At 46.6% G+C, this 26,669-nt stretch overlaps 1 protein-coding gene across 2 annotated transcripts in view; it reads right to left on the reverse strand.

Moving 5' to 3' along the window:
• The window catches only part of LOC143786367 (carboxypeptidase O-like), a 302,348-nt gene that overhangs the window by 54,945 nt on the left and 220,734 nt on the right, over window positions 1-26,669 (reverse strand). For both annotated transcript variants that reach the window (XM_077275702.1, XM_077275703.1), the window contains one exon: window positions 75-277. In XM_077275702.1, the coding sequence (XP_077131817.1) occupies window positions 75-277 (203 nt within the window). The remainder of the gene's footprint in view (window positions 1-74; window positions 278-26,669) is intronic.

The following is a 26,669-nucleotide window of genomic DNA, read 5'->3' on the forward strand; positions in this document are numbered from 1 at the left end:
ATGTAAACTTACAGGCAAATAATTCAATATTACTATGAAGCCTGGTGATTCAGTAAAGACGGATGAATTCCTACCTTTTCATCGTGATTGACAGATGGATCTTTGGTGTAACCATAAGGAAGGAGAATGAGCTGTCCATATGAGTGCATTGTCAGGAACAACAAAATATCAGATTTAAGATTGTTCACTAGGGTTGACAAAGCATGGACCTCTGGTTCTGATGCCGGTCCAGTTCCACAGAATGTTTCACTATTGCAGTCTTGTGAGGCACCAAGTGCTGAATGGAAACATATAAAAAAGAGAAACAGATGAAGGGTATGTGCACATGTATTTTCTGTAGGCATTTCTACATCAAAAATGTGTTTGTTGGCAGAAAATAGATTGCACAAAAAGTGCGTTTTTCCCACATTTTTTTTTTGCTTTTTCCATGCATTTTTCCCATTCATTTGAATTGGTAAAAAATGCTGCAAAAATGCAGAAAGAATTGACATGCTGCAGATTTGAAACTGCTTTAAATATTGACGGAAAAAATAAGTAAAATGTATTATATGAGATTTCAGGGATCACATTCACTTTGCTGGGACAGTAACATGCTGTATTATTCGCAGCAAAAATGGGCAAAAATATTTGGGAAAAATGTTGCATAAACGTGACATGTAAACATAGTGCAAACTTAGTTGGACCCTAGTTACTCCTAAAATTGGAGGAGTGGCCAGTAAATATAGGATCTCATATACAGGGGTTTAATGAAAGAAAACCCCAATATTTTATGATCTTTGCTTAACTCTCAAAATCTGGTCTCGCCATACCCGCCCACCTCCTCATTCACACCTGCTTGCCCTTAGCTGGGGATATATTCAGACCCAGGAGTCTGATCCAGACTTTAGTCTGATTCATGTATCTTTCAAATTACAGATTTCTAATTACACTACTTTGAATTAGACTGAATTGGACTGGAATTGACTGGAAGGTAAAAGAATCAAAACCACTACAATGTTTCGGTTTCTTTTTACCTTCACCCCATACTACTCTATTTTTTTCAAATCTCCTGTAATCCCTCCACCAAGTAAGGAAGTAGACATTTCTCCCTCCATCCTCCCCAGCCATCTCACCTCCTCTGAACTGTTCCTTCACATTAAAGCCTTTTTCTCCAGACACACACGGCCACATCATGTCCTCTCCTGCTCCCACCTTCTAACACTCTGTCTACTGCTCCTCATTGCTGGTGATGTACCCTGTTATGACCCCAATGGCAGAGGGTCTCAGAAATAATAACCAAGTCTGCAAACACAAAAACCAGCTCATAGGGCAGTGGTAACTGGGCTGACCATATATCTAATCCTAGCACCACAAATTAAAGTAGCCGGGGAACGTGGCTACGTTGGTTCTAGACGTCTCGCGCCAGCCGGAGAACTAACTAACCCTAGAAGGGAAAAGAAAGACCTTTCTTGCCTCCAGAGATAAGACCCCAAAAAGTTGGATACAATCCCCCAACAAATAATAACGGTGAGGTAAGAGGAAAAGACAAACATAAGAATGAACTAGGTATTTAGCAAAGAGAGGCCCACTAGCTAATAGCAGAATATAGTAAGATGACTTATATGGTCAGCAAAAACCCTATTAGAATATCCACGCTGGATATTCAAGAACCCCCAAACCGTCTAACGGCCGGGGGGAGAACACCAGCACCCCTAGAGCTTCCAGCAAGGTCAGAAATCACATTTAGTACAAGCTGGACAAAAATAGAAGCAAAGCAAATAACCCAAATAACCAAAAAGCAGGACTTAGCTTAATCTTGCAAAAACCAGGACCAGCGGACAGGAGCAAACAGAAGGATCTGATTACAACGATGCCAGGCACTGGACTAAGGATCCAGGAAGTTAATATAGCAACACCCCTGGACTAACGGCCCAGGTGAGTGCCAAAGTGAAGAAAGACAATCCCAGAGTCATATCACTAGTGACCACAAGAGGGAGCCAAAAAGTCTAATTCACAACAGTACCCCCCCCTTAAGGAGGGGTCACCGAACCCTCACCAAGACCACCAGGGCGATCAGGATGAGCAGCGTGAAAGGCACGAACTAAATCGGCCGCATGCACATCAGAGGCAGCCACCCAGGAATTATCCTCCTGACCATAGCCCTTCCACTTGACCAGATACTGAAGCCTCCGCCTGGAGAGACGAGAATCCAAGATCTTCTCCACCACGTACTCCAACTCGCCCTCAACCAACACTGGAGCAGGAGGCTCAACAGAAGGAACCACAGGCACAACGTACCGCCGCAACAATGACCTATGGAACACGTTGTGAATGGCAAACGACACCGGAAGATCCAAGTGAAAGGACACCGGATTAAGGATTTCCAATATCTTGCAAGGACCGATGAAGCGAGGCTTAAATTTAGGAGAGGAGACCTTCATAGGAACAAATCGAGAAGACAGCCATACCAAATCCCCAACACGAAGTCGGGGACCCACACCGCGGCGGCGGTTGGCAAAACGCTGAGCCTTCTCCTGTGACAACTTCAAGTTGTCCACCACATGATTCCAGATCTGCTGCAACCTATCCACCACAGAATCCACCCCAGGACAGTCAGAAGGCTCCACATGTCCCGAGGAAAAACGAGGATGGAAACCAGAGTTGCAGAAAAAAGGCGAAACCAATGTAGCGGAACTAGCCCGATTATTAAGGGCAAACTCAGCCAACGGCAAGAAGGTCACCCAATCATCCTGATCCGCAGAAACAAAACACCTCAAATAAGCCTCCAGAGTCTGATTAGTTCGCTCCGTCTGTCCATTAGTCTGAGGATGAAAGGCAGACGAAAACGACAAATCAATGCCCATCCTAGCACAAAAGGATCGCCAGAACCTGGAAACAAACTGGGATCCTCTGTGAGACACAATATTCTCAGGAATGCCGTGTAAACGAACCACATTCTGAAAGAACACAGGAACCAGATCGGAAGAGGAAGGCAGCTTAGGCAAAGGTACCAAATGGACCATCTTAGAAAAGCGATCACATACCACCCAGATGACAGACATGCCCTGAGAAACCGGAAGATCTGAAATGAAATCCATGGAAATGTGTGTCCAAGGCCTCTTCGGGACAGGCAAGGGCAAGAGCAACCTGCTGGCACGAGAACAGCAAGGTTTAGCCCGAGCACAAGTCCCACAGGACTGCACAAACGACCGCACATCCCGAGACAAGGAAGGCCACCAAAAGGACCTAGCAACCAGATCTCTTTTGCCAAAAATTCCCGGAGGCCCTGCCAACACCGAGGAATGAACCTCGGAAATGACTCTGCTGGTCCACTTATCAGGAACAAACAGTTTGTCAGGTGGACAAGAATCAGGTCTCCCAGCCTGAAATCTCTGCAACACACGTCGCAAATCCGGAGAAATGGCTGACAAGATAACTCCCTCTTTAAGAATACCAACTGGTTCTGCGACTCCAGGAGAGTCAGGCACAAAGCTCCTTGAAAGAGCATCAGCCTTCACATTCTTTGAACCTGGTAAATACGAGACCACAAAGTCAAAACGGGAGAAAAACAATGACCAGCGGGCCTGTCTAGGATTCAGGCGTTTAGCAGACTCGAGATACATCAAATTTTTGTGATCAGTCAAGACCACCACACGATGCTTAGCACCCTCGAGCCAATGACGCCACTCCTCAAATGCCCACTTCATGGCCAACAACTTCCGATTGCCAACATCATAATTCCGCTCAGCAGGCGAAAACTTCCGAGAGAAAAAGGCACAAGGTCTCATCACAGAGCAACCAGGGCCTCTCTGCGACAAAAGGGCCCCTGCCCCAATCTCAGAAGCATCCACTTCAACCTGAAAGGGAAGTGAGACATCAGGCTGGCACAAAACAGGCGCCGAAGTAAACCGGCGCTTCAACTCCTGGAAAGCCTCCACGGCTGCAGGAGCCCAGTTAGCAACATCAGAACCTTTCTTGGTCATATCCGTCAAAGGTTTAACAATGCTAGAAAAATTAGCAATAAAACGACGGTAGAAGTTAGCAAAACCCAAGAACTTCTGAAGACTCTTAACTGACGTGGGCTGAGTCCAATCATGAATAGCTCGGACCTTGACTGGGTCCATCTCCACCGCAGAAGGGGAAAAAATGAACCCCAAAAAGGGAACCTTCTGTACACCAAAGAGACACTTTGAGCCCTTAACAAACAACGCATTCTCGCGCAAGACCTGAAACACCATCCTGACCTGCTCCACATGCGAGTCCCAGTCATCAGAAAAAAACAGAATATCATCCAGATAAACGATCATAAATTTATCCAGATACTTCCGGAAAATATCATGCATAAAGGACTGAAACACTGAAGGAGCATTAGAGAGCCCAAATGGCATCACCAAGTACTCAAAATGACCTTCGGGCGTATTAAACACGGTTTTCCATTCATCTCCTCGCTTAATGCGCACAAGGTTGTACGCACCACGAAGATCTATCTTGGTGAACCACTTGGCACCTTTAATTCGGGCAAACAAGTCTGACAACAGAGGCAAAGGATACTGAAATTTAACAGTGATTTTATTCAAAAGCCGATAGTCAATACAAGGTCTCAAAGATCCGTCCTTCTTGGCCACAAAAAAGAATCCCGCACCAAGAGGGGAAGAGGATGGATGGATATGCCCCTTCTCCAGAGATTCCTTGATATACGAACGCATTGCGGTATGCTCAGGTACAGACAGATTAAATAGTCTACCCTTAGGAAATTTGCTACCTGGAATCAAATCTATGGCACAGTCACAGTCCCTATGAGGAGGCAGAGCACTGGACCTGGACTCGCTGAACACATCCTGATAATCAGACAAATACTCAGGAACTTCCGAAGGAGTAGAGGAAGCAATAGACACCGGCGGGGAATCACCATGAATACCCTGACAGCCCCAACTTGACACAGACATTGCCTTCCAATCCAAGACTGGATTATGAGTCTGTAACCATGGCAAACCCAAAAGGACCAAATCATGCATTTTATGCAGAACAAGAAAACGAATCGCCTCCCGATGTTCAGGAGTCATGCACATGGTTACCTGTGTCCAAAACTGCGGTTTATTTTCCGCCAATGGCGTAGCATCAATCCCCCTCAGAGGGATAGGATTTACCAACGGCTCAAGAACAAAACCACAGCGCTTGGCGAATGACAGATCCATAAGACTCAGGGCAGCACCTGAATCCACAAACGCCATAACAGGGTAAGAGGACAATGAGCAAATTAAAGTTACAGACAAAATAAATTTAGGTTGCAAATTACCAATGGCGACAGGACTAACAACCCTTGTTAGGCGTTTAGAGCATGCTGATATAACATGTGTAGAATCACCACAGTAAAACACAACCCATTCTGACGTCTATGATTTTTCCGCTCATTTCTGGTCTGAATTCTATCACATTGCATCAAATCAGGTGCTTGTTCAGACAACACCACCAGAGGATTAGCGGTTTTGCGCTCCCGCAAACGCCGGTCAATTTGAATAGCCAGCGCCATGGAATCATTCAGACTAGTAGGAATGGGGAAACCCACCATCACATTCTTAATGGCTTCAGAAAGGCCATTTCTGAAATTAGCGGCCAGAGCGCACTCATTCCACTGAGTAAGCACGGACCATTTCCGAAATTTTTGGCAATACACTTCAGCTTCATCCTGGCCCTGAGAAATAGCCAGCAAGGCTTTTTCTGCCTGAACCTCAAGATTGGGTTCCTCGTAAAGCAATCCAAGCGCCAGAAAAAACGCATTAATATTTGCCAATGCCGGATCTCCTGGCGCTAGCGAGAAGGCCCAATCCTGAGGGTCGCCCCGTAAAAAAGAGATAACAATTTTAACTTGCTGAGCTGAGTCTCCAGATGAACGGGGTCTCAGAGATAGAAACAATTTACAATTATTCCTGAAATTCCTAAACTTAAATCGATCTCCAGAAAACAGTTCAGGAATAGGTATTTTAGGTTCAGACAAAGGACTCCTGGTAACAAAATCTTGTATGCCTTGCACACGAGCAGCAAGCTGGTCCACACTTGTAATCAAGGTCTGGACATTCATGTCTGCAGCAAGCACAAGCCACTCTGAGGTAAAGGGGAGGAAGAGAGGAAAAAAAAAAAACAACTCAGAATTTCCTTTCTTATACTCCCACTTCTGCAATGCATTAAACATTCAATGTTGGCCTGGCATACTGTTATGACCCCAATGGCAGAGGGTCTCAGAAATAATAACCAAGTCTGCAAACACAAAAACCAGCTCATAGGGCAGTGGTAACTGGGCTGACCATATATCTAATCCTAGCACCACAAATAGAAGTAGCCGGGGAACGTGCCTACGTTGGTTCTAGACGTCTCGCGCCAGCCGGAGAACTAACTAACCCTAGAAGGGAAAAGAAAGACCTTTCTTGCCTCCAGAGATAAGACCCCAAAAAGTTGGATACAAGCCCCCAACAAATAATAACGGTGAGGTAAGAGGAAAAGACAAACATAAGAATGAACTAGGTATTTAGCAAAGAGAGGCCCACTAGCTAATAGCAGAATATAGTAAGATGACTTATATGGTCAGCAAAAACCCTATTAGAATATCCACGCTGGATATTCAAGAACCCCCGAACCGTCTAACGGCCGGGGGGAGAACACCAGCACCCCTAGAGCTTCCAGCAAGGTCAGAAATCACATTTAGTACAAGCTGGACAAAAATAGAAGCAAAGCAAATAACCCAAATAACCAAAAAGCAGGACTTGGCTTAATCTTGCAAAAACCAGGACCAGCGGACAGGAGCAAACAGAAGGATCTGATTACAACGATGCCAGGCACTGGACTAAGGATCCAGGAAGTTAATATAGCAACACCCCTGGACTAACGGCCCAGGTGAGTGCCAAAGTGAAGAAAGACAATCCCAGAGTCATATCACTAGTGACCACAAGAGGGAGCCAAAAAGTCTAATTCACAACAGTACCCCAAATCCTGGCCCTCCTCAACACATCCCCAAACTCATTTCTAACCACCTGCAATGATCCTCTACATGTTTTCACAATGATGATAACCTCATACCCATTCATCCAGCCCCCACTCCCTCAGTCCCCTTACCTGGAGCTCTATGGAACGCACACTCTGTCTGCAACAAACTGTTGTTTATCCATGACCTCTTTATCACCCACAAACTCTCCTTCCTTGGCATCACTGAAACCTGGCTCTCCCCCTCTGACTCTGCCTCTCCAGCTGCACTTTCCTGTTGCAGATTCCATCTCTCCCACACACCCCACCCCAGCAACAAACGTGATGGAGGAGTTGGTTTGCTACTGTCCGACACCTGCTCCTTTACCCCAATTCCACTCCACATACTCACTCACCTTCGCAGAAATCTCAAACACCTCAATTTATAATCACTCTGAGTTCTTTCTCCCTCTTACAGACATAGCTTCCCTTCATGACACAGATGCTGCTGCCACTTTTTATAACACCACAATAACAGCAACATTTGATTCGGCCATCCCCCTAGCACATAGCAAAATTCGTACAATCAACAGGCAGCTCTAGCTGACCAGCCTGAACAAAGAACTGAGACGGGCTTTCAGGGCCGCTGAGCGGAAATGGAAGAGATCCCACTCTGCCGAGCACTTCATAGCATACAAGCAGTCCCTCGCCAGCTTCAAGTCCACACTCACTGCTACAAAACAAACTTACTTCTCATCTCTCATATCCTCCCTGTCTCACAACTCTAAACAGCTTTCAACACTTTCAATTCTCTACTCCATCCCGCAGCACCTCCTCCCTCTCCTCTCATTTCTGCTAAAGACTTTGCCTCCTTCTTTAAGCAGAAGATCGATACGATCAGAGAAAGCTTTGGCCCACAGCCCCCAATGCCCCTCTTCGCTTCTCAGCCCTGTTCCTCCAAAACCAGCTTCTCCACCATGACAGAAGATAAGCTCTCCATCCTCCTGTCAAGATCACATCTCATCACTTGCAAGCTTGACCTACTCCCTTCCCACCTCTTGCCTAACCTCGCCACAGTCTTCATCCCAACCCTAACATACCTCTTCAACCTCTCACAAATGGTGTCTTCCACTCATCCTTCAAGCATGCCTCGATCAAACCCATCCTCAAAAAGCCCCCCTCGACCCATCCTCTATATCTAGCTATCGCCCGATATTTCTTCTCACTTGTGCCTCAAAACTCCTGGAACAGCATGTTCATCTTGAACTGTCCTCCCACCTCCCTTCCTGCTCCCTCTTTGACCGCTTACAATCTGGCTTCTGACCGCATCATTCAACTGAAACTGCCCTAACCAAAGTCACCAATGACCTAACTGCACTGCCAAGAGCAATAAATATAAACCCAGACTCATAATGTCAAGTGTCCAAACACCATATCCTGGACACCACCAATTCCTGCTCCAAATGGCAATCTGATTAATCAGGAGAAAGAAGGAGCATTCAAAGCACAATTTAAAAATGTACAAACTTTATTGAGACACTGAAAAACCACATACAAAACCATACTGCCAATTTCATAAGTGCAAGTAGCGTAAAACGGTGCGGTAATGGTGGTCACCAGAGATTCCTCTTACCCAGGTGCAGGAGATGGATCAGGTTGGGCGACACCCACCGTTTTACGCTACTTGCACTTATGGTATTGGCAGTATGGTGGGTCCCTTGTAGTTTATTCCGGAGTCTGGAGCTTGAATATACCAGCACTACCTATATGCTGTAAAATAGGTCCATGTATTGGAACATATGTGTTTGACTTTGTATATGTATAGGTCCAGAGGTGGCATCTGGATATGACATAACCCCTTTGCCACTATGTAACTTTCTTGTAATATTATGCGGGTTAAAGTGATGGGTCTTTGTGTCCTTAATTTTAAGTATATGTTTTGTATGTGGTTTTTCAGTGTCTCAATAAAGTTTGTACATTTTTAAATTGTGCTTTGACTGCCAAGAGCAAACAACACTACTCTGTCCTCCTTATGCTGGACCTGTCTTCTGCCTTTGACACTGTCGACCATTCCGTCATGCTTCAGATTCTCTCATCTATTGGCATCACAGACTTGGCCCTACCCTGGATCTCGTCATATCTAACACTGAACATTCAGTGTCTCCCTCTCACACACCACCCTCTCATCTCACCCCCTGTCTGTGTTCCTCAAGGCTCAGTCCTAGGGCCCCTGCTCTTCTCCATTTACCCCTTTGGTCTGGAACAGCTCATAGAATCCCATGGTTTACAGTATCATCTCTACGCTGATGACAAGCAGATCTACCTCTCTGGACCTGACCTCACTTCCTTACTGACCAAAATCCCTCAATGTCTGTCTGCTATTTCAGCTTTCTTTTTTGCTCGCTTTCTAAAACAGAACATGGACAAAACAGAATTCATCATCTTTCCCCCATCGCACTCTGCCCCTCCACGAGACCTATCTATCAATGTCAATGGCTGCTCACTTTCCCCAGTCCCACACGCTCGGTGCCTCAAGGTGATCCTCAACTCTTCCCTCTCTTTCTAGCCACATATCCAAGCCCTTGCCTCCTCCTGCCGACTCAAACTCAAAAATATTTCCGGGATCCATGCATTCCTTGACCATGAAACCACAAAAGCACTAGTGCACACCCTTACCTCCTGCCTTGACTACTGCAACCTCCTACTCTCTGGCCTCCCCTCTAGCACTCTGGCACCTCTCCAATCCATCCTACACTCTGCTGCCTGATTAATCCACCTGTCTCCCCATTACTCCCCAGCCTCCCCTCTCTGCCAAGCCCTTCACTGGCTTCCTATTGTTCAGAGGCTCCAGTTCAAAACCCTAATTATGACATACAAAGCCATCCACAACCTTTTTCCTCCATACATCTGTGACATGGTCTCCCGGTACTTACCCACATGCAACCTTCGATCCTTTCAAGATCTCCTTCTCTACTCCCCTCTTATCTCTTCTTCCCACAACCGCATACAAGACTTCTCCCATGCTTCCCCCATCCTTTGGAACTCTCTACCCCAACACATCAGACTCTCACCTACAACGGAAACCTTCAAAAAGAACCTGAAGACCCACCTCTTCTGACAAGCCTACAACCTGCAATGACCCTTAGTCTGCTGAACTGCTGCAAATCTAGCTCTACCCTCTCCTAGTGTATCCTCACTTATCCCCTGTAGACTGTCCTCGCGGGCAGGGTCCTCTCTTCCTCTGTACTTGTGTGTGCCTTGTTTTGCTCATGTTAATTGTACTTGTGTATAATTGCCCCTTCCACGTGTAAAGAACCATGGAATAAATATGAAAAATATTAACCTCTTTACCCCCAGGGGTGGTTTGTACATTAATGACCGGGCCAATTTTTACAATTCTGACCACTGTCCCTTTATGAGGTTATAACTCTGGAACGCTTCAACAGATCTTAGATATTCTGACACTGTTTTCTCATGACATATTGTACTTCATGATAGGTAAAATTTCTTTGATATAACTTGCGTTTATTTGTGAAAAAAAAACAGAAATTTGGCGAAAATTTTGAAAATTTCGCAATTTTCCAACTTTGAATTTTTATGCCCTTAAATCACAGAGATATGTCACGCAAAATACTGAATAAGTAACATTTTCCACATGTCTACTTTACATCAGCACAATTTTGGAACCAAATTTTTTTTTGTTAGGGAGTTATAAGGGTTAAAAGTTGACCAGAAGTTTCTCATTTTTACAACACCATTTTTTTTTAGGGACCACATCTCATTTGAAGTCATTTTGAGGGGTCTATATGATAGAAAATACCCAAGTGTGACACCATTCTAAAAACTGCACCCCTCAAGGTGCTCAAAACCACATTCAAGAAGTTTATTAACCCTTCAGGTGTTTCACAGGAATTTTTGGAATGTTAAAATAAAAATGAACATTTCACTTTTTTTCACACAAAATTTATTTCAGCTCCAATTTGTTTTATTTTACCAAGGGTAACAGGAGAAGAAGGACCCAATAGTTGTTGTACAATTTGTCCTGAGTACTCTAATACCCCATATGTGGGGGTAAACCACTGTTTGGGTGCATGGCAGAGCTCGGAAGGAAAGGAGCGCCATTTGACTTTTCAATGCAAAATTCACTGGAATTGATATGGGACGCCATGTTGCGTTTGGAGAGCCCCTGATGTGCCTAAACATTGAAACCCCCCACAAGTGACACCATTTTGGAAAGTAGACCCCCTAAGGAACTTATCTAGATGTGTGGTGAGCACTTTGACCCACCAAGTACTTCACAGAAGTTTATAATGCATAGCCGTAAAAATAAAAAATCATATTTTTTCACAAAAATGATTTTTCGCCCCCAATTTTTTATTTTCCCAAGGGTAAGAGAAGAAATTGGACCCCAAATGTTGTGGTGCAATTTGTCCTGAGTAGGCTGATACCCCATATGTGGGGGGAACCACTGTTTGGGCGCATGGCAGAGCTCGGAAGGGAAGGAGCGCCATTTGGAATGCAGACTTAGATGGATTGGTCTGCCGGCGTTACATTGCATTTGCAGAGCCCCTGATGTACCCAAACAGTAGAAACCCCCACAAGTGACCTCATATTGGAAACTAGACCTCCCAAGGAACTTATCTAGATGTGTTGTGAGAACTTTGAAGCTCCAAGTGTTTCACTACAGTTTACAACGCAGAGCCGTGAAAATAAAAAAATCCTTTTTTTCCCACAAAAATTATTTTTAGCCCCCCAAATTTTTATTTTCCCAAGGATACCAAGAGAGCTTGGACCCCAAAAGTTGTTGACCAATTTGTCCCGAGTACACTGATACCCCATATGTTGGGGTAAACCCCTGTTTGGGCGCACGGGAGAGCTCGGAAGGGAAGGAGCACTGTTTTACTTTTTCAACGCAGAATTGGCTGGAATTGAGATGGACGCCATGTCGCGTTTGGAGAGCCCCTGATGTGCCTGAACAGTGGAAACTCCCCAATTCAACCTGAAACCCTACTCCAATCACACCCCTAACCCTAATCCCAATGGTAACCCTAACCATCCCCCTAACCATGACACACCCCTAACTCTAATCCCAACCGTAAATGTAATCCAAACCCTAACCCTAACTTTAGCCCCAACCCTAACCCTAACTTCAGCTCCAACCCTAGCCCCAACCCTAACCCTTGCCTTAACCCTAGCCGGAAAATAGAAATAAATACAATTTTTAAATTTTATTATTTTTCCCTAACTAAGGGGGTGATGAAGGGGGATTTGATTTACTTTTATAGCGTTTTTTATAGCGGATTTTTATGATTGGCAGATGTCACTGTTAGGTGTTGAGTTCCCGCCTCTGCACAGGGGGAATCTCGAGCCATCTCCACTGCGGTCTCCCATCCTTCTCCAGTGGAGCCTGCTCAGCGGAGACATCGGTCCCAGCATCTGACTCAGGCAGATACTCTGCGCCTGGTTACTGCTGTTCTTCCAGGTTCTGCCATTAAGACCAGTGCTGGGCAGCGGCGAGCAGACGCTTTTGGGACTAAGTCCTGCTTTTCACCTTCTGAGCATGCCCAGGGTGAGATCTCTTATTGGAGGTCGAGGGTCACATGCTTTGATACTGCAGCAAAACCCATTGGTCCTCCAGGAAGGTCCTGAATGTGCTCAGGCTCTGTGGTAGCCTCTCATTGGTCCTTCTTGGAAGGTCATGTACCTGCTGCAGCTATAAAGGGTTTGCATGGCCACACGGCCATGCGCTAGTATCAAATCTGTTATGTGCATGCGCCAGTGTGGTCACATTTATGTGTGTTCAGGGACTCGGCTGAAATAAGCCCCTAGAATGCCGGCACCTCCGGCGAGGAGATTGTGTGCGTGGATTTAGGGCCCCGGCTGAAATAAGCCCCTAGAATGCCGGCTCCTCCGGTGAGGAGATTGTATGTTTGCGTGACCACAGACTGCCTTCAGCTCGGCAGTTAGCTGTGAACTCCTGTGGGGTTAACAGGGCACAGCGTCTTGTTTCCGTGCGACTCTGTGAAGTAACAAAGTTCACTTAAACCGCCATATAGTACCGTCATTTGCTAGCAGCAGGTTCCTCCTGCACGGTGGACCCCGGGCTGCGATCGCACTAATAATAACATCTATATTTACTCGGTGCGTTCCGCTAGCCCTAACATAATACTAGCGCCAGGGTTTGGCTAGCAATGGTGGACAAACAGCAATCTTTGTGGTACATCCAGCAGCTGGAGGGTAGGTTGGCGGCTCTTGAGTGCACAACCTCAGCTGTGGATGTTACTGCAGTAGCTCTTCAGGCTGCTAGCGTGGTTGCAGCAGCTTTGTCCACTGCCACTCCTGTTCCGACCCTATCTCGCCTCCCGCTGCCAAAAATATTTTCTGATGATGGCAAATCATGTAGGGGTTTCGTGAGCCAGTGCTCTATTCACCTCGAGCTCCTGGCTTCACGTTTCCCTACAGAGCGGGCAAAGGTGGGATTCATTATCTCTCCTGTCGGACAGGGCATTGGAGTGGGCTACGCCACTGTGGGAGCATGGCGATCATTTGGTGCAGAGTGCTCTGCTGTTTCTGAGCACTCTGAAACAGGTCTTTTTAGGACCTCGAGTCACCCATGATACGGTGCTCCAACTGTTGGCATTGACTCAGGGCTCGTCCTTGGTCAGCAATTTTGCCGTTCACTTCCACACCTTAGCATCTGAGCTGGAGTGGTCGGATAAAGCCCTCATCCCTATAATTTGGAGGGGGCTGGCTGACCATGTTAAGGACGCTCTGGCCACTAGGGAGATTCCCGCCACACTGGAGGAGTTAATAGCTGTATCTACTCGTATTGACCTCCATTTTAACGAGCGGAGGTTAGAGCGAGCCCAGTGTAGGCAGAGGTTTCGGGTGGCTCCCACCTTCGCCAAACCTTTGGAATCTCCGGTCCAGGCACCCGAGTCACATGAGGCCATGGAGGTGCTACGAGTGGGACCTAAGTCCCGGACCGCTAGTGCACTTAGGGTCTGTCATGTTTGCCGGCAGTCAGGACATTTTGCCACCAGATGTCCTCAACGGTCGGGGAAATGTCAGCGTCTAGTGGTAGTAGGTGGAGGTTCACTAGACACGGCGACATTTGCCTTCAAATTGTCCTTTAAGGGGACAATTACCATTGGCCCATCCACTCATTCGGTAGAGCTTTGCGTGGATTCCAGGGCGGAGGGCAATTTTGTCTTCTGCCTTCACCCAACGACACGCAATACCTCTGGTGATGCTCGCCCAACCAGTCACCGTACGAGTGGTGAATGGGTCGACACTGCCCTCACAGATTACACACCAGACCATCCCATTTACTCTATCCATGTCGCCACCTCATCAGGAGATAATATCTCTGCTCGTCATTCCTGAGGGAATTGATGAGGTCCTTTTAGAGATACCTTGGCTACGGTACCATTCTCCTCATATTGAGTGGTCCACAGGCAGGATTTTGGGATGGAGTGATTCTTGTGGGGGTAGATGTCAGAGGGAATGCGTTCAGGTTGCTACTACAGAGGTATCCGCAGATCTCTCCTCTCTCCCCAAGCAATATTGGCCCTGTGCAGATGTGTTCTACAAAAGGGCTGTGGAGACTCTTCCGCCTCACCGCCCCTATGACTGTCCTATTGACGTCTTGCCTGGTGCTGAGCCTCCCCGGGGTCGAGTCTACCCATTGTCTCTCCCAGAGACGGAGGCAATGTCTCAGTACATCCAGGAGAATCTGGCAAGGGGATTCATTAGGAAGTCTGTGTCACCTGCAGGGGCTGGTTTCTTCTTCGTGCAGAAGAAGAACGGAGAATTACGTCCATGCATAGATTACAGGGGTCTTAACGCCATCACCGTTAAGAACAAGTACCCTCAGCCCCTGATATCTGAGCTTTTTGACAGGCTTTGGGGAGCAAGAGTGTTTACTAAACTAGATCTGCGGGGTGCTTACAACCTGATTCGCATCCGTGAGGGGGACGAATGGAAGACGTCTTTTAACACCAGGGAGGGGCACTATGAATATCTGGTGATGCCCTTTGGGCTTTGTAATGCCCCCCGCCGTTTTGTAAGACTGTAAGACTGTAAGACTTTGTAAACGATATCTTCCGGGATATTCTCTCCACCTCGGTTGTAGTCTACCTGGATGATATTCTGATGTACTCTCCAGATATAGACTCCCACCGGAGAGATGTATGCAAAGTCTTCAACCTCCTATGGGCAAATTCCCTCTATGCCAAGTTGGAGAAGTGTGTGTTTGAGCAGGAGTCTTTGCCTTTCCTGGGCTATATCATCTCAGCCCAAGGATTGGCTATGGATTCTGCCAAGCTACAGGCTGTGATGGACTGGCAGGAACCCCATTCTCTCAAAGCGGTGCAGCACTTTATGGGGTTCATTAATTACTATCACCAGTTCATTCCCCACTTCTCAACTTTGGTAGCTCCTTTGGTTGCCCTCACCAAAAAGGGAGCAAATCCCAAGTTGTGGTCGGAAGAGGTCTCCAAGGCCTTCCTCTCTATTAAGTCGCACTTTGCTAGTGCTCCCATTCTACATCGCCCCGATGTAGATAAACCTTTCATAATGGAGGTGGATGCCTCATCTGTCGGTGCTGGAGCAGTCCTATTCCAAAAGGATGCTCAAGGTCGGAAGCATCCCTGCTTCTTTTTCTCTAAGACCTTCACACCAGCGGAGAGGAATTATTCCATCGGGGACAGGGAGTTGCTAGCTATGAAGTTGGCCTTCTCGGAGTGGAGACATGTCTTGGAGGGGGCTCGTTTTCCCTCCCAAGTTTTCACCGACCACAAGAACTTGGTCTATTTTCAGACTGCCCAGCGGCTAAATTCTCGCCAGGCTAGATGGTCCCTGTTCTTCTCCCGGTTCCATTTCACCCTCCATTTTCTCTCCGGGGAGAAGAACATTCGTGCCGATGCTCTCTCCCGCTCCGTAGTGTCATCAGCGGAGGAGGAGGAACCTCGGCTTATTGTCCCTTCTGAGAGTTTGAGGACCGTGGCTCTGGTTTTGCTAGAGTCTGTGCCCCCGGGTAAGACTTTCGTGCCAGCAAATTTGCGACCGGAGGTTCTCTTGGGCTCACTCGTCCAGGGTGGGTGGACACTTTGGGACCCAAAGGACATCTGAGCTTCTGGCGAGGACGTACTGGTGGCCGCATATGGCCCGTGACCTCAGAAACTATATTCGGGCATGTGTCTCCTGCGCCAAAAATAAGTCTCCTCGACAATGGCCAGCTGGCTTACTTTATCCCATGCCAGTGGTAGACAGGCCCTGGGAGATGGTCGGGATGGACTTTGTGGTGGGCTTACCCAAGTCTCGTGGCTGCACCATTATTTGAATGATCACCGACCATTTTTCCAAAATGGTGCATTTGGTGCCTCTTCCACGGCTACCTTCTGCACTGGCTCTGGCAGCGTTGTTTATTAAACATGTCTTTCGCCTACACGGTATGCCAGACAAAATTGTCAGTGACCGGGGTCCCCAGTTTGTGTCTCGGTTCTGGAGAGAGCTTTGTCGTCTACTCAGCATTGAGTTGAATCTCTCTTCAGCATATCATCCCGAGATGAATGGGTTGGTAGAGAGGGCCAACCAGACTCTGGTCACATATCTGCGACATTTTGTTTCTGCTAGGCAGGATGACTGGGCATCCTTGCTACCGTGGGCGGAGTTTGCACTTAACAACGCCGTAGCCGACTCCACTGGTCAGACTCCATTCCTCCTTAATTACGGTCAGCATCCGCAGGTTCCTGTGCCTATGCCCGTGTTTTCTGCCGACTCCAGGGTGGCAGACTGGGCTGTGGAGGCACGGGACATTTGGGACTGCACTCAGGATGCCATCCGGGCCTCCAAGGAGAGAATGAGGTCCTCCGCCGATGCACATCGGCGCCCCGCTCCGATCTTTGCTCCTGGCGACTTAGTGTGGCTCTCTGCCTGTAACATCAGGCTGCGAGTTGAGTCCACTAAGTTTGAACCTCGCTACTTGGGTCCCTTCAAGGTCCTCGAACAGGTTAACCCTGTGGTCTACCGTCTGGCCCTTCCTCCACGCCTGGGTATCACCAACACCTCTCATGTGTCCCTCTTAAAGCCCATATACATGTCTGGGTTATGGCCCAGAAGACAGGTCCTGGGAGCCTGCTGAGCATATTCGAGCTCCGCAGCTCATTGATGCATTTGAACGTAGCGAGGTCCAAGGAGGGGGGGGGTATTAAGTGTCGAGTTCCCGCCTCTGCACAGGGGGAATCTCGAGCCATCTCCACTGCGGTCTCCCATCCTTCTCCAGCCGCAGTGGAGCCTGCTCAGCGGAGACGTCGGTCCCCGCGTCTGACTGAGGCAGATACTCTGCACCTGGTTACTGCTGTTCTTCCAGGTTTTGCCATTAAGACCAGTGCTGGGCAGCGGCGAGCAGACGCTTTTGGGACTAAGTCCTGCTTTTCACCTTCTGAGCATGCCCAGGGTGAGATCTCTTATTGGAGGTCGAGGGTCACATGCTTTGATACTGCAGCAAAACCCATTGGTCCTCCAGGAAGGTCCTGAAGGTGCTCAGGCTCTGTGGTAGCTTCTCATTGGTCCTTCTTGGAAGGTCATGTACCTGCTGCAGCTATAAAGGGTTTGCATGGCCGCACGGCCATGCGCTAGTATCAAATCTGTTATGTGCATGCGCCAGTGTGGTCACATTTATGTGTGCTCAGGGACTCGGCTGAAATAAGCCCCTAGAATACCGGCTCCTCTGGTGAGGAGATTGTATATTTGCGTGACCACAGATTGCCTTCAGCTTGGCAGTTAGCTGTGAACTCCTTTGGGGTTAATAGGGCACAGCGTCTTGTTTCCGTGCGACTCTGTGAAGTAACAGAGTTTGCTTAAACCACCATATAGTGCCGTCATTTGCTAGCAGCAGGTTCCTCCTGCACGGTGGACCCCGGGCTGCGAACTCACCAATAATAAGATCTATATTTACTCGGTGCGTTCCGCTAGCCCTAACAGTCACACACTAAAAGACGCTTTTTATAGCAAAAAAGTTTTTGCGTCTCCACATTTTGAGAGCTATAATTTTTCCATATTTTGGTCCACAGAGTCATGTGAGGTCTTGTTTTTTGCGGGATGAGTTGATGTTTTTATTGGTAACATTTTTGGACACATGACAGTTTTGGATCGCTTTTTATTCCGATTTTTGTGAGGCAGAATGACCAAAAACCAGCTATTCATGAATTTCTTTTGGGGGAGGCGTTTATACCGTTCCACGTTTGGTAAAATTGATAAAGCAGTTTTATTCGTCGGTTCAGTATGATTACAGTGATATCTCATTATATCTTTTTTTATGTTTTGGCGCTTTTATACGATGAAGCTATTTTATAGAAAAAATAATTATTTATGCATCGCTTTATTCTGAGGACTATAACTTTTTTATTTTTTTGCTTATGATGCTGTATCGCAGCTCGTTTTTTGCGGGACAAGATGAAGTTTTCAGCGGTACCATGGTTATTTATATCCGTCTTTTTGATCGTGTGTTATTCCACTTTTTGTTTGGCGGCATGATAATAAAGCGTTGTTTTTTGCCTCGTTTTTTTTTTTTTTCTTACGGTGTTCACTGAAGGGGTTAACTAGTGGGATAGTTTTATAGGTTGGGTCGTTACTGACGCGGCGATACTAAATATGTGTACTTTTATTGTTGTTTTTTATTTAGATAAAGAAATGTATTTATGGGAATAATATTTTTTTTACATGTTGAATTTTTTTTTTTACTTTTTTACTTTGTCCCAGGGGGGGACATCACAGATTACTGATCTGACAGTTTGCACAGCACTCTGTCAGATCAGCGATCTAACTTACAGCACTGCAGGCTTACCAGCGCCTGCTCTGGACCCGGAAGTAGTCCCTGCAGGACCTGGATGCAGCCCCGCGGCCATTTTGGATCTGGGGCCTGCAGGGATAGGAGGTAAGAGACGCTCGGAGCAACGCGATCACATCGCGTTGCTCCGAGGGTCTCAGGGAAGCACGCAGGGAGCCCCCTCCCTGCACGATGCTTCCCTATACAGCCAGAACACTGCGATCATGTTTGATCGCAGTGTGCCGGGGGTTAATGTGCCGGGGGCGGTCCGTGACCGCTCCTGGCACATAGTGCCGGATGTCAGCTGCGATAGTCCCCCCGTGAGCGCAGCCGATCGCTATGACGTACTATCACGTCGAGGGTCAGATAGGCCCAGGTCACCTCGACGGGATAATACTTCTAAGGTCAGAGAGGGGTTAACAACAGTTAATGTTTTCTTAAGTAAACCTGTTTTCTTTATAAAATATGACTGATACAAATATTACTAAAGCAATCTTCCTTACCTAGATTATGCTGCTTCATTATGCCCTTCATTATGCTGCTGCCTACATCTGTTAGATTAGGGTCCCATTTTCTTATTCTCCAAAATGATGCCCACTGAAGCTTGGGGAATGCTGTGGGAAGTTTGAACCAAGCCTCCTACCTTGTGGTGAATATATACATTCAAGTTGCAGTTGCAAATTTGAACTAATTTAAAGGGAATCTGTCAGCAGGTTTTTGCTATTTTATCTGAGAGCACCATGATGTGATGTAAGGCCAGAGACCCTAGTTACAGGAATACAGAGAACTGCTAGATCTGCAGCAGAAAAAACAGGGATTTTATCAAAACTGCAGCAAGCAGCCCAGCAAGTGATACATCGTTGGAATCTGTGTCTCTTCCTCTACATCATGCTGCTCTTAAGTAACATGGAAAAAACCTTGTGACATTTTCCCTTTAGCTGAATTTAGATAATATTTTGCAGTTATGAAAAGTTTTGTTTCATTGTTGTGTTGTCTTTCTTCCCTTATGTTGCAAATCTGCATGTAATTTTAGTGTGCAATTTTAGTAATTTTAATTACTTGTTTTCCAGTTTTTTTTCTCGTATATTGATGATTTACTTCATGTAAAGATAATAAAATCAGTGGTACTTACTAATTTCACTGCCAGTGCTGGTTTTCTGTTGCACTCCTCGATCTTTCATGATATTTCTGCAGTGGCGATGTCATGACTAGAGATGAGCGCACCTTTCAAGGTTCGATATTGTACAAATCAGCAAACATCCCAATGTTCACTGAACTATTTGTCGAACGTATCCAAACGCCATTGAATTCAATGGGAGGCAAAACCAAATGCTTAGACAACACCTTCAGTGGGGCTAGAAAGCTTCCAAAATAGCTCAAATTGGGGTCAGACACCAGGGAAAATGGCATCTTTTGACCCTGAGTACAAATAGTAAAATTGTGCAGCATTGATGCATGGGACAGGCTTATAGACAGGGTTTGCTTCAGAATTTCTAGCTTAAACATTGATCAGTAACAGGTGGATGAGTGACAGGTGTAAGTCTGGTGCTCTGAGAGCCCTGACAACTTCATGTAGCAAACATGGAGACCCAACTTGGAGTCAAAATGTTTCTAAAAATTAGGGGTAGGCACTGTGGGTTGACCCACACTAAAAATTTGATAAAGGCGCAGCAGCAGTCAGCCATGCGCCATGCATGAGGTATCAGGGTCTGGGCCAGCATTTATAGCTTTTAATTTCAGTTTAAATTAAGATAAGGTGGGTGAGGGACCAATGTAAACCTGCTGTGCTGGGAGCCCTGATGCTTCATGCAACAGCTCAAACTGCTTTTCTGCTCAGCCACACACAGGTGGCACAAATATCAGCTTTGTAGACTACTATATTAGAAACATTTAAGGATAGTAACACAGGTAGTTATCTGAAAGTAAGTGCAGGCCTGCTGGACTGGGAGCCCTACCGCTACAGGCAACACACATGAAAGGAAGCCCAAATGGAGTCAAAATATTTCACAATATTATTGCCACACCCCACTGAAGTGGCATCAATTTCCCCAGAGTAGAAATAGTGTAATGGGGCTCTGACACTCTTTCCATTACAGGCAACCCACCAGATGGAGTCTCCACATTTCAAAAAATTGTTAGTAGCATCAGCAGCAGTAGCAACAGCAGGCACAGAAGACACCACAAAGTTGTCACAGACTGCAACAATGCAAGATCAAAGCAGCACACTAAAAACTATATCATCACCTAGTCTGCCCAGTCTGCGACTGGGGTACAAAAGTCATTGCAGATCCATGATTTGTTCATCTGGATTAGTGATGAGCGAACATGCTCGCCACTATTCGTTACTCGCCAGAGTATCGGGGTACTCACCGAGCACCGGGCATTTCTGGGATTATTCAGCGGTGACTGCAGTCTCCACCCAGCAGTTTTGGTGGACTTTAGAGACCCAATCACAGTGCAGGGATTGTCTGCCAGACCTTGAAATGCCGCAGCCATCTTTGTTGTGGTCGTGCAGTGATTCGCTGGGCCGTACAGCATCATCCCGAGTATAAGAGACCTGGCGCCGCCCTGCTTGCCGCATTCTGTTCCTGTTTTAGCGAGAGTAGGGAGAGCTGGTACCGAGATAGGGTCAGAATCGTGGTTTTAGAGTTAGGGTAGGTCTGCAACTTTTACATCCACAACTCCTCAGAAACCAAAAGTCCTTTTTAGGGCTAATTCGTGGGTCCCGATATTGCAGCGCTAGGTATGCAGGGCACAGCATATCCACATCAGTGCAAGGCCTGCAGGCACTGTATGTGCGTCCATTGCTCCCACTGCATCCCTCCCAAAGCTCCATAACTGCCTGCTGCTGCTGCTGCAGCTTATTTACTGTCTATATACCTTTTTTTTTTTGTCCCAAAAATTGACCCCCCTAACAAAAAATATGCAGTCTGTTCTGTCAGACTGAGGCCTGTTGAATAATTATAGTTTGTCAGGCATACGTAGCATAGTTGTGTGCTAGCCTTGTGTCCCTTTTTTTTGTGGTGTTTTAAATTCACCGAAAAAGGCCTCAAATATCTCTGTGCTCTAAGTTTGGGCATTGGAGACTGGTGTACTTACTTTGTGGCTGTGTGATACTCATATTCTATACAGCGCTATTTAGCCCCCCAAAATTTAAAAGGCCACATATCAGTGTGGTACTTCTGTTACATATTTCTGCGTGCTCCAAGTTTGCTCATTGTAGGCCAGTGTACCCCTTTTTTTGCTTTCTGATACTCTAATTCTATACAGCACTATTTAGCTTCTGAAATAAAAAAAAGACACATATTTGCCAGGGTGTTATCGCTGTCAGACGTCTGATGTATTTGTGGCCTACAAAATGTGGAAATTCAGGCCTACCTTCAGCTTTATTTGCTGTCTGTTACCCTAGTTCGGTACAATATTTTACTTTACAAAATTAACAAATACAGGCCACATATCGAATAGTGTGGTATCTCGTTAAAAATACTTCTCTTTCAAGTTGTTATGGCTGCTTCATGACTGTGTTAAATGCTCCAACTCCAACTACCACCATCTTCTGCCTAGAGGCAGTCACTGCGCACATAGAAAGTCTGAGGAGCAGAGTGTGAACGCTTGGGCGGTGCTGTAGTCTGTCTTTGTATTACAAAGGCGTGTGCTCCCGCCAATAAAAGCATTACTGCCAGAAAGCGAGGAGCCATGTTCACAGTGACCACCAGAAAGCGACGCACCGTGTGCTCCATGACCGTGAGTACAGCGCACGTTTGCAGTAGAGAGACAGTTCATGTTCCATGTTCAGCCTTGCAAAACAATAATTAAAGAGCACAGAGGAATGACAGAGGATGCTAGTACGGTCAGCAAGGTACTCCCTCAGCATTTTCCAAAACAAAGCACTCCTTGTGACAGTCCTCCACGCCTCAGGGCCAGGTCGATAAGAGGGTGTGAGAAAACTCTCCTCAAACTTTTCAGTGTTCCTCTGCCTCTGCTGGATTGGAGTTGTGTCTCTCACCTGTACTCCTTGCTTGGCCAACGAACTGTGACCTCTTCTGCAAGCGTTTTCAGATGGGAATTGTTTTAATAATTCTGCAAGAAGGGCCCTATGGTCCTCCAACATTCTAGTACACCTGTCTGCCTCTGTAATAAGAGAAATAAAGTTCTCCTTGTAGCGTGGGTCTGGAAGTGTCACCAATCAGTATTCCCTGTCACCCAAAATTTTGATAACGCGAGGGTGACGGGAAAGTCAGCGGAACATAAACTCAGGCATGCGTGCAAGACTGCTAAAAGTCGATACTTCTGTGTTATCACCAAGAGGACAACTGACCATGCTCTCCTCCTCCTCGTCCTCAGGCCTCCACAAGTTTCGACAAACCTCACTAATATCATTGTAAATACATCCTTGTAAATACATTCCCCTGTAGTTTTTATCTCCCCCACCTCATTGTAGATAGTAAGTTGTCACGAGTAGGATGTGTTTTGGGGGGTTTAATTATTGCTCTCGTTGTTACTTAGTGTAGATTGTAAGCTGTCACGAGCAGAGTAGTTTTATTTCTGTGTAATTATTGTATTATTGTTATCGTTTTTACTTAGGACTGTTGTGTTTCAAACGGTAAATATGTTGACGCTATATAAATAAGTATAAATATTTATATTAGAACACAGAGAAGCAGGATGGAGATGTTAATTATTTTTGCGTCATTGCTGCTCACCATCTTGGTGAATTCCTCAAAGTTTTGGAGGATGGTACATATGTCTGACATCCATGTCCACTCCTGAGATCTTATGTGTGGAGTCAGAACTGAATACCAACGGCCTTGTTGATGTTGGCAGTCAACAACTGCCCTCTTCAGCTCACAAATCCTTTCCAAAATATGCAGTGTAGAGTTCCAATGCATGGGGAGGACATCACACACCAAGCGCTGCAGAATCACGGCAAGGGCGTATGAAGCTGTAGCTGACTTTCTAAAATGGGTATTTAGAGCCTTGTACTTTTCCTAGCAGATCTGGCACCTCCGTGTTGCTTTTCAGTAAACATTGAACAATGAGGTTAATCACATGGGCCAGCCATAGCACATGTGTGAGCTTGCCACCAGGTTCCAGCCATTGTCACACACAACCACGCCTGCCTGTATGTTCAGTGGTGTCAGCCACAGATCTGCCTGCTCTTTCAGCGCTGTCCACAACTCTTCATCATTGTGCGGTTTGTCACCTAATCATATTAGCTTCAGCACAGCCTGAGGCAGTGCTGCAGTGCTTCCAGCTTGTGACTGATGTGTTACTTTTGGAGATGGAGGCCAAAGAGGATGTGAAGGAGGAGGAGGTGCAGGAGCTGTCGACTGTGGTGGCAAGCCAGATTGATGTAGGGCCAGCAATACTCAGGGTTGGGAGGATGTGCACCATCCCAAGGTTGGACTGTGTCCCGGCTTCCACTATGTTAACCCAGTGTGCCTTTAGTGAGATGTACCGTCTCTGACCACAAGCACTTGTCCACGTGTCTGTGGTTAGGTGGACTTTCCCAATAACAGCATTGTGGAGGGCACGGGTAATGTTGTGGGACACGTGCCTGTGTAATGCCAGGCCGGCACACCGGTACAAATAGTCCCACACGTTCGGGGCCTCGGGGTGATCCTTGACTCTGCCCTCTCTTTCAAGATACATATCTAAGCTCTTGGCCACTACAACTTAAAAATATTTCCAGGATCCGTACATTCCAAGAAACTGCAAACATGTTTGTGCACGCCCTCATGATCTCCCGCCTACACTATTGCAACCTTCTACTTTCTGGCCTCCCCTCTAGCACTCTTGCACCACTCCAAACTATCCTAAACTCTGATGACCGAGTAAACCAACTGTCCCTCTGTTATTCCCCAGCCTCTCATCTCTGGCAGGCCCTTCACTGCCTTCCACTTGCCCAGAGGCTACAGTTCAAAACCCTAACTATGACAGACAAAGCCTTCCACAATCTGTGTCCATACATCTGCAACATGGCCTCCCAATGTCCGACTGGTTCATGGCTTCCTTTATGCTAACCAGTGTGCCGTCAGTGAGATGTAGCATCCCTGCCCACATGCACTTGTCCAAGTGTCCATGTTTAGGTGCACTTTCCCTGTAACAGCATTGTAGAAAGCCCGGGTAATGTTGTGGGATATGTGCTTGCTTGTCGAATGTCATGACGGCAGACAGAGAAAAATTGTGGCAGCTGGGTAACGAGTACCTTATGATGGTAACCACCATAAGGTTGCTGAAAGCTTAGGTCTCACACGGTCATGAAATGCAACATTTCACATGCAAGCACACTAGAAATGTGTAAATTTAGTATTGTGGCATTGGCTGCTTATTTCCGCTTGCGTTCCAAAGAATGGGGTATGGACAACTGAACACTGTGATGGGACAAGGACGTGGACGTGCTTGTTGATGGTGCTAGTTGAGTTTGTGTTCAACTGCAGATGCAGGGCATGAGGCATCTTTGCATGCACCATGGACAGGGGATTTGCTTGCATGCTCAACATTGGAAAAAGCAGTGGTATCACCCGCAGACACTGTTCATGGTCATGGAGCCTTGTGTTCAACCAACAAAGTCGAGTGCTTTGCTGCCATGTGCCTGATCATGCTTGTGGTGGTTAGGATGGGAGTTTTGCTACCCCTGCTGATGCGGGCCTGGCTGTTGGTGCAAATGGCCTTGGGGAGGTTATCAGCAGAGTCTTTAAAAAACAACCAGTGTGTTACGGGGACATTCAGTGTCTCCCTCTCCCACGCCACCTCCTCACCTCGACCACAGTCTTTCGGTGTTCCCCAAGGCTCAGTTCTAGGACCCCTACTCTTCTCCATCTACACCTTCGGCCTGGGACAGCTGATGTAATGGCACGGTTTGTGTCATGATCTCAATGGCAAGAGAACATAGCATCAGCATATATAGGAACTAGCTCTTGGAAGATGGAAACTGAGCTGACCATGAACTAAACCTAACGCACAACTAGCAGTGGCCGGGTAGCATGCCTACGTTGATTCTAGATGCCCAGCACCAGCCGGAGGACTAAATAAAGCTAGCAGAGGAAATATATAGTCCTAGCTCACCTCTAGAGAAGTACCCCGAAAGGAGACAGAGGCCCCCCACATGTATTGGCGGTGAATTAAGATGAAATAACAAACGTAGTATGAAAATAGGTTTAGCAAATTTGAGGTCCACTTACTACATAGCAGAAGACAGAAAGGACACTTTCATGGTCAGCTAAAAACCCTTTCAAAACACCATCCAGAAATTACTTTAAGACTCTGGCATTAACTCATAACACCAGAGTGGCAATTCCTGTTCACAAGAGCTTTCCAGACACAGTAACGAAACTACAGCTGTGAACTGGAACAAAATGCAAAAACAAAACATGGACAAGAGTCCAACTTATCTAGTAGTTGTCTAGGAGCAGGAACAAGCACAGAGAGGCTTCTGATAACATTGTTGACCGGCAAGCAACTAACAGAGCAGCAAGGTTATATAGCGACTCCCACATCTTGATGGGAACAGGTGAACAGAGAAGATGAAGACACCAGTTCAATTCCACCAGTAGCCACCGGGGGAGCCCAGAATCCAAATTCACAACAGTACCCCCCCCTCAAGGAGGGGGCACCGAACCCTCACCAGAACCACCAGGGCGATCAGGATGGGCCCTATGAAAGGCACGAACATCAGATGCATTCACCCAAGAATTATCCTCCTGGCCGTATCCCTTCCACTTGACCAGATACTGGAGTCTCCGTCTGGAAACACGAGAGTCTAAGATTTTCTCCACAACGTACTCCAACTCACCCTCAACCAACACCGGAGCAGGAGGCTCAACGGAAGGCACAACCGGTACCTCATACCTGCGCAATAATGACCGATGAAAAACGTTATGAATAGAAAAGGATGCAGGGAGGT

This window comes from Ranitomeya variabilis, chromosome 7, assembly GCF_051348905.1.
Source record: "Ranitomeya variabilis isolate aRanVar5 chromosome 7, aRanVar5.hap1, whole genome shotgun sequence".
Classification (NCBI taxonomy): domain Eukaryota; kingdom Metazoa; phylum Chordata; class Amphibia; order Anura; family Dendrobatidae; genus Ranitomeya; species Ranitomeya variabilis.